The sequence below is a fragment of the Helobdella robusta genome (genome assembly GCF_000326865.2).
Source record: "Helobdella robusta unplaced genomic scaffold HELROscaffold_2, whole genome shotgun sequence".
In the NCBI taxonomy this organism is placed as follows: Eukaryota; Metazoa; Annelida; class Clitellata; order Rhynchobdellida; family Glossiphoniidae; genus Helobdella; species Helobdella robusta.
Window position 1 is genome coordinate 7362320 of NW_008704083.1, and position 9795 is coordinate 7372114.

The 9795-nt window shown below is 32.3% G+C and overlaps 1 protein-coding gene across 1 annotated transcript; it reads left to right on the plus strand.

Annotated features, from left to right (window-relative positions):
- Nucleotides 1-5575: 5575 nt before the first annotated feature.
- On the plus strand, nt 5576-7034 carry HELRODRAFT_160642 (hypothetical protein; the record flags this gene model as incomplete). The annotated part of the gene is made up of 3 exons (XM_009017591.1): nt 5576-6172; nt 6454-6754; nt 6835-7034. 3 exons carry the CDS (start codon nt 5576-5578, stop codon nt 7032-7034), a joined length of 1098 nt encoding a protein of 365 aa, XP_009015839.1.
- Between the last annotated feature and the right edge of the window lie 2761 nt (nt 7035-9795).

Genomic DNA, 9795 nt, shown 5'->3' on the forward strand with positions numbered 1-9795 from the left:
AACGTGCTTAAGCCTTGTTAATACACACAAAATTATAATATTTTAGTATACCTATAAGATATTATAGATGAATATCATATTATATAATTTATACCACATAGTATCGTGATATATACCAGTACAAACAAATCATTTTCAACTCGATCAATGATAAACACCATCCTAATACCCAGATAAACAACAAAAATATTTTTATACAAATATCGTCAAAGAAAGACTATTCAAGCAAATTGTTGCTTTTACATAATATACAAACATAATTAAAATGTACAAGCACATACATTGTATAGAAACAAATATAATGTACAAACAATTACAAAATATACAAATTTACAAATTTACAATTTAAAAATTTACAGAATATACAAACATGATCATTATAAGCAAAGATAATTCAACAATATACAAACATATAAATAATAAACAAACACAATCAATTAAAATATACAAATATAATCATTGAGTGCAAACATGTACAAACATATACAAAAAATACAAACATATACATATTATACAAACATGTACAAATATACAAACATATACATAATCTACGAAATATACAAAATATGCAAACATTTACAAAATATACAAACATATACATAATCTACAAACATATACAAAATATACAAACACGATCATTATAAGCAAACATAATCATTATAAGCAAACAAACACAGCATTAAACGCATTAAGGCCGATGTTATAATCAAAAGCTTCAACAAAACCACATCAATACCGTTATCATTACATCATCACAAACATCAAAAAACTGGAAAACGTTTCCACCATCACGGTCGTCATCACTATAGCAATATATCTGTTTCGTTATCATTCTTCTTCTTACTCTCATTTTCATCATCGCATACATCATCGAGGCCATCTTCAGCGTCGTAAAAACATTACGATCGTCATTTCCTTACTAAGTAGAAACATTAATGTACACCGACGTTTCTGTGAACTAGACCTCAACAAATGTATGAATAACTACGAAAATAAATATATAAATATAATTGAATAAAATAAATAAATATATATATATACATATATAAATTTAAACAAATTCTAAAGTCTTAATTAGTAATATTTATATATATTACTTCGATATATCGTAAAATGTTTTAAAATGTAGTTATGTAAAAGGTATTTTTTTGTGAAATTTAACGTAAAGTGATGAAGATGCAAATAGTGTCGAGTGCAGTTCTGAGTGCATGCACATAACATTTTTTTTATATTTAAACATGTCCATTAGTAAAGATTATGATGTTAGTATAGTTGTTTGTGTTGTTGATGTTGGCTACGGCAGTTGTAAATGGGGGAGGACCAAGTGTTTTTTCGCTGTGAGCCATATTTGTATCATAACATATTGTTAAAAGTCATTGTTTGAAAAAAGTATTGCTTTGGTACCAAAATAGACATTTTAAGGCGAAAAACCCGGAAAAAAGTCACCAGTCTAGTTGTGATTACAAAAGGACAAATTTTGGCAATGCCGTGAAAATTTTGGCTTCTCCCGGTAAAAAATATATTTGAACAACAATACTAAAATTTTTCATGAAATTTTTCTTGAAAAATTTCCCTCTCTCTGGTTAAAAGATTTCAAAAGTTTCAGGTTCCCTTCCCCCGTAAAACTTGGTGCTGTCATTGCTTAAATGTTCGTCTTCAATTAGACAATGGCTTTATTGCATCATTTATTCATCATTTATTTCTCAAATCATTTATATCAATTTTTTGTCAAAAATTTTCAGAAGTTATTAAATGGTTTGGCAGAATATTTAAAAATATAATTTTGAATAGTTTCTTATCTGTGGCTTTCATCAGATGATTTGAAACATCACGGTACGGCAACTGCGTTCCATTCCAAATATGCTATCGTTCTCCTACCTCATCCATTTTATATTATTATTATTATTACTCTTATTATTCGTTATCAATTGTTTGAGTAATGCCAAGACTGTTTATATCGCAGAAAGTAAGATAAAAATGTTAAGTGTGATATAAATAAATTAATTAGACGGAACATACATGAAGACTGAATGTACAGATTCTTTATAAATATACAATCAATTTTTTTCTGCACAGCTATCAAAATGAAGTTATTTCCATTGCTTAGAAAAAACTTGGGAGCAATAGAGTTATTTGTCGTTGTAATATTTCAATAAAATTGAAATGGATTTGTTATTCAAATGAAGAAAGACTCGTTGATATGAGAATGAAAAAAAAAATAAAAAAAGATTATTTTCACGACAGAGTTTAAATTTTAATAATGATTAATTAAAATATGTCTGATATTTTATTACATCTATTTATCATGTTGTTTGAAAAATGAACGAACGAATGAACAAATAAAGGAAGGAATGAATAAAAGAATGAATGAATGCATATTCTGATTTGTTTGTTCACTGGTTAATAGCATTGCTTTGTTTGTTTGGTTTGGATGAGTTGACGTTATGTTGATTTATTGAGAAGAAATATTGGGTTGCAAACGTGTTTTATTAAAAACTTTTGGACTGATAGAGGAAGGTTTTCATTTTCAAAGTCTTTTTTAAGTTGGAAAGAAAGAATAAATTCTTCAGGAAGTCATGTGTGACTAAATAAGTATTAACTTGGTTGAGTTTCATAACTTTTACAATGTAAATAAAATATGCAAAAAGCGGTTATTGTGTATTAAGTTTAGCGTTATCTGTTTGTTGCTGATACCTTTGAGAAATATTAAACGGAGAATTGTTAAAAAAAATGAAAGCAGAAAAAAATTGATGTGTTTTTGAGTGCAGTCGGTACTTAAAATTCTTTTAGCTACGTAAATCAATTAGTGGTATGATAACGTGATACAATACGGTAGAATGTGATTCTGTTTCCATCATGTAGAGGAACAAAACCATTTGTAAACAACCAGAACAGATCGTGAGAAAAACAAAATAAGAAAAATTTTGTTTCAAAAAAATAAAAAACTATTTGTAAAGGCTCTCGATAGAAAACAGTTTTTGTGTGCGTGTACGCGTGGAACCTTGGTCGGAGCAAGAATGGAACAAATCGATAAACAAGTCTATGTGGAATCATCGTTCACGAAATAAAAACAACTTCTTCCTACCTCACTTCTCTTACTTTAACTCTCGCATTCGTGTTTTTGTATGTGTCTGTATGAGTGTGCATATGTATATGTATGTGTGTAGGTGTGTGCATGCATTGAAAGTATGTATGTATCATGTCTATCGTACAAGAGTGTATGCTTTCATCTGTTTATTGTTTATTTATTGGCTAACATTCCATCCATTGTTGTTATTTTACATTTTATAACCGTTTGAAGTAAAACGTTTTTCAGATTTGCTTTATGCTGGTGGTTATTTTAAACAGAATAAATAGATTATCTAAATTTAACTGAAACTACTTCATTTTTTACGCTTCACTTAATTTTCTATTAATAAACTCTTTAATGTTTAACATATTGTTTATAATATAGATGCCTATAATGTATATTTTCAGAGTCAATTACAAAATTAATAAATTTTCATTGTTTAATATATTAAATGAAAATATTTTTTGGCAGACATTTTATTTAGATATAAAGATGACATGCATTGAAGTTCTCGAAAGGTTTTATCAAGCGCTGAATAAATTTTATCCTCGGTAGATAGGGAATAATCTTCACAGCAAGAATGTTCCTTCTGTTTCGGCGGTATGAATAAACACTTTAGATTAACGCATTCTTTATATCTTTATATCTTTATATGTTAGGTTTTCATTGTTTTAAAGTCAATCATTCCATCATGACTATCCAATCAAAAGTTCACAATTTCAAAGCACGGTCGTATAAAATCTCCAATGTGGGAAAGCATAGGTCTGCTAGTTAATGCTTTCTGCAATCGCATGCCCTGCCTTCTTTCAGCCTCCCATTGAAGTGAACTTTTTGAAATATTTTTCCCAACTGAAGCTAACGCACAACGATAATCATTCACTTTCTCTTTCGAGCCTACATTTTAAACTTGAGATTATTTATTGGAGACGACAAGATGATCATTTATTGAAATTAACTTTGAAAATATCATTTTTTGTCTTCAAAACATTTCGATCCACAAAATATTTATTAGAATTCAGCAGGGGGTATATAACAAGCAGCAGGGGGCATTTCGTTTTGTCCTCGTTGTCATCACGACTAACTCTGTTGAACGCAAACTCATTTCCACTGGCAAATGACTAGATGAAGGCGTTCTTTGCATGGAAAGAACTGGAGTTCGCGTTGGCATCGATTAAATATACAATAAGTTGAGCTATTCCGCGACCGCGTAGGATGCGTGCACGAACATTGGAGTAGTAATGACAACAATATGAATGTAATAAAAAAAATCTAATGATGTAACGCTTAGTGTTAACGAAAATTGTAGTTAAAAGAACTTTATGTCGAATGCGGCTCATGAATAATTAATGAGAATCTTGCTATTGTGGGACCTACGTGCGATCGTGCCTCCAAGTATGTACAATATAGATGCGTGCATGGATCGCGCGCTCATTCAGTGCTCTCCACTGCCTTTAATCACTCTGATGTCATTAATTCTTTAATTGTTCAGTAACTTGATTGATTGCATGTTGTTGGCGTTCTCTTGCATAATGTCTGCTCATCTCATCAATGTGTTCTTCGTTTTCATTCTTTGTTGCTTTCCATTCTGCTTTCAGTTTTTTCATTTCAGTTTTTTTAATTATATTGCTATGTTTTTTAACATCCTTTGTCTCTAAGTTTTAAAGTTAAATCCAGCATTAATTTTTTCTAAATAACAAATGTTTGTGCTATTTTAGATAAAAAATGTTTACGTTACTAACTGTAACAAAAGATTTTTTAAAATACTTAAAGAATTGATAAAAAAGTAAAAATTGTACTTCGATAAAATTTTTAGTTTTGAAAAAAATTGAATTCTATTTTATTTTTCATTTGACGCTGTAAATTTTTGTATGAAACTCTTTAATATTTGTTTTTTCAAATTTTAATATCTAACATTTACCAAAATAGCTCGTCAATGTCATAGAACCAACAGAAATGACAAACATCAAAGATGAATAAACAACAAAATTCAACATATTCAAATTAGAAACAACTTAGAAAAGCATGAAAAACAAGCCAGCAGCAGCAGCAACAGCAGCAGCAACAGTAGCTGCAGCAATCACAACCACACGTCAGACATGAACCTTAATTGCAATGGTTAGCCATGCAGTCAACGGGATATAAATCTTCCTAACAAGACCATTAATGACAATATGGCTAAACACGTTTGCACACAAAAAGCATTTGCTTAAAGTTAACGACTGTTCAGCGAAAAAACTGACAAATGCATCTCCACGGCATTGCGAACTGAAAAGTTTCTGATTTATAGACAACATTTAGACAGAACGTTCGTGAACATTTTTATACATAACATTTTTCAAGAAACCAAAGTGAAAAAATTCAATCTTATGAAAAGTTTCTGATTTATCGACAACATTTAGACAGAACGTTCGTGAACATTTTTATATATAACATTTTTCAAGAAACCAAAGTGAAAAAATTCAATCTTATAATAGAAATTAAACAAGTAACTTCCACCCTGTCGACATGGCAAACATGGCAAGTGCATGCGCCCTCATCCTGTCAAACAGCAGTGACTACCAGCGTAACATCTTCTACTACATGCGCTCCTGGCGAACGAAGGATGCTGTGAGCACCTGCGTGTTGGTGACTGTCAGTGCCATATCCATCTGCGTCATGGTCGTCTGCGGGGTCTACATTGGCAGGGAGTATGCGCTCTCCACAGCCTACGAACCAACCAACTGTCGGGTGATCAACGTCAGCATGATCGGCAACGAACCTTGCAACTATTGCAACAACCCAAAAGAAGTAAACCGACCAAGTTACAATCAGATTCATCCTCCCAAGAACGATAACGTAAACAACGTCCTTCCTAACAAACCAGCATGCGACGAACGGAACAATTCGGATCACAATAGGAACGCAACGAATAAAAACATCCACACAGTTCACCAGCAACCAGCATCAACATTAACATCGTCGTTGTCATTGTCGTCAGTCTGCAGCATTTCCTACTACCCTTGCTACCAGGTTATGGTTAGCTACAGGGCCCACAATGCCTCCCACGAAAGTGTAGCCCTCATGCATCTAACCAGTCTCGATTCATTGGGAAATCACAAAAAGGTTGAAACGTTTTTATTGTTTTTTTTTTTTGTTTCAATTAATTTATTTCAACTTGAAAAATAATTTAAAAATTTATTTGTAAAAATTAATATAATTTGTAATTGTAAATAAAGAACAATTACTAAAGAGTGCAGGTTTGTGAAATGTGGTTCATAAAACATTGAAAATTAGAACTAAATAAAAGCAATAACAACAAAAACCATACCATAAAATCAACAATAATAATAGAATCGGCATCACAAAAAAAAAAATAAAACAAATCATAAAAACCAACCACGCAGTGTTCCTTCTATTCGTGTCACAAAGAAAGTGAAAAAAACAAAAAAGAAATCGATACATCTGCGTTGGAATATCAAAATATGCTGCTGCCACAACACGATCAAAAACATCGACAACACGAACAGCAACAACAACAACAACAGCTCTACAATGAACGCCATCATCAACAAAACATACAGCAGCAACAACAACAACATCAACAACAACCTCATCAAAAACATCATGACAGTAACAGTTACAACAGCAATTTCAAGCAGCAACAGCATGAAAACCGATCAAGAAAAACTTCCACTGAAACAAACAGTGAGATGTTACATGATGTAGGCAAGGACGTGAGTGACGCGATGACGAGTAGCACCTTCATTACAGGTCATGACGACCAGCATGTCATTCCATTAATCTCAACGCCATCTTTCTTTCCGTCATCATCCTTGTTGTCATCATCTTCATCTTCATTGTCATCTTCCACATCGTCGCCGTTTTCTTCCTCATCGCCATCGCTCTCTGCGACTTATTTGTCGTCGTCAGAGCCACAGCAGCAGCACACATTCCCATGTTATTACAACAAGGTCAACAGAGATGACGTCATCAGAACAAAGGTCATTCGGTTGTTTGTCTGTTTCTTTAATAATTTCAATAAAATTTTTTGTATTACTCTTTATATGTTTCTCTATTTGCTTTTACTACTGTTGGTAATTCTACTAGGAATGTTTATTGGGTTCGGAAATGATCATTTATTTGCATTTGGAAAATTATACTTTATTTGCTGCAATTCTATCTTTAATGTTCTTATTATTTTTTCTCACGTTTTTCCAAATTTGTTTCTGCTCTTAACCACATTCTTTCTTTTTACTCTGACTATCTCAATTTTTATCTCGATATTTCTCGCTACATATCAGTTTCCAGAACGCAAACATTACAAAGTTGTTGTGTCGATTTTTTGAAATTTTATCCATGACATAAAACTTGCTAATAACTATTTTCATTCTTATTAAAATGAAAATTTTTATACAAACACAAAATTTGGTAAAGAGACAAACAAATTTTGTAAGATCAAAATGTGTACAACATTTTTGCGTATTAATTCAATATAAATGACCCGGATGAAGGAAAGTGTACAAATGTGTGCTTACAATAGAAGAAAAAAATATACACCCACTTCTGATGTCCACTTAATCATTGTTATGTCTGTACACTTTGTTGACCGCTCATTCCTGCTTGTATGCTTGTGCGTGCGTGCGTGCGTTTTGATGCGTCTACAAAATCTTTTGATATGTATAAATGTATATTTTGTCAGATATTTTTGTTTTTCCAATATTAGTTTTGTTTGTATGTATGCAACTTTTAACGTACAACCGGCGTGTGTGTTTGTTTGTTTGTTCATATACTTGTACGTGTTTGCGTTTGCGTGGGAAGTATATTGCATACGTACGCATGGATGTTTGTATACAATCTGATGAGTCAAAAAAATTGCGAATGAATCCTCGCTTCATGATGACTCATTGATGAACCTTTAAATTTAAATTTTACTTACTATCTAGAGGGTTCTTAAAGTATTCCTGCGATCCCAACTAATACAAAATTTATGAATTTTTGCAAAACTATAAATAACAACATTAATAAAAGCAACAACTTATAGTTGCAAATGTTACATTATCTGAATTTCTATGATTTCATTATTTTATCCACACGTATGAACGCATACAAATGCATGAATGTATCACACGTATGACTGTAACCACGTGTATGAAAGTATCCAAATGTATGAAAGTATCCAGTGTATGAAGCTAGCAAACCCTGATTTAGAGAGACTCTGTAGTTTAACATATTTCATCTTGTTAATCAAACACGCTCAAGTGAAACTTATTAGAAAGACGGGTGTGCTCTGCTGTACGTACGTGTGTGGCTAATGGTAGCTGCGTGTACGTCGGTCGTTCGAACACATGGCATCATTAGCTGTAACATTCATGCGTCGATATCATACCAACTAACACAGTCGATGAATGAATGAATGAATGAATAAAGAAAGGAATGAATGATGGAATGAATGAAAAAATTATTAAATGAATGAATGGAAAAGGAATGAATGAATGAATGGCAGACAGGTGAAGCAGCCATCTCAGTTTAAGATCACATCAGGTGCATATATGCGTCTATGTTTGTACAGAATATTTTATGTATAAAGTATAAGGATGTTTGCGTATGTATCTTTGTATTATGTAAGCATGTATGTAGTTATATATATATATATATATATATATATATATATATATATCTATATTTTATGGTATGTATGTATGGTGATAAGTAAGTATGCATGCATGTATGTATGTATGTATGTATGTATGTATGTATGTATGTATGGATGGATGTATGTATGTATGTATGTATGTATGTATGTATGTATGTATGTATGTATGTATGTATGTATGTATGTATGTATGTATGTTAAAACCAAAACATGATGAGTGACACTGAACCGTCAAACATAAAGTAACAAATGGATTAACACTTTGATTTGTCGTTAATTGCACATGTCGGCATTCAGCTGGATATTTTCAAGCACACAGACACGCAGGAACCGCTGCAACAAGCACGAAATGTGGTTAGTTGCGAAAAACAGTTCCCTGCTGTCGCCTGATCTGACGCTGATCATTTTACATATTGCCTTAAAAAATTTAAGGGTGTTGGGGTCCATCGGGCCAAGAACTCGATACATATTGGCAAGAATTCCATCGAGGGGAGGGCGTTCCCATATTTTTTCATTTTTTCGTCCGCTGTCCTGGCCGCGGCCAAACCGCATTCTTTACTTGTTAGATTTACATATCCTTCGGCAAGGGTGCCAGAGACCGTAACATCCCACGCCATACATCTACCGGTTCTCCAAGGTATGTATGTATGTATGTATGTATGTATGTATGTATGTATGTATGCATGTATGTATGTATGTATGTATGTATGTATTGCTGATTGCTCTAAACATATCAATCTTGAACTCCAAAAATACTCTAACTGGTTATCCAATAACAAACTAATCATAAATTATTCGAAATGTGCATACATTATTTTTGGCCCAAAAATACTCACCAACCAAGCTCCTAACCTAAACCTATTAGTTAATGGTGTTCCTATAAGCCGCACCCTGTCTACCAAATTTCTTGGAATCACCATCACATAAAATCTTTCATGGAATTCTCACCTACAAACTACCTCAGACAAAATCAACAAACTCACAGGCATCTTCTACAAAATCAAATATAAACTCTCTCTTTCTGCTCTTCGCACGCTTTATTACACATTCATCTACCCTTATCTAACCTACTGCATCACACTATGGGGAAATA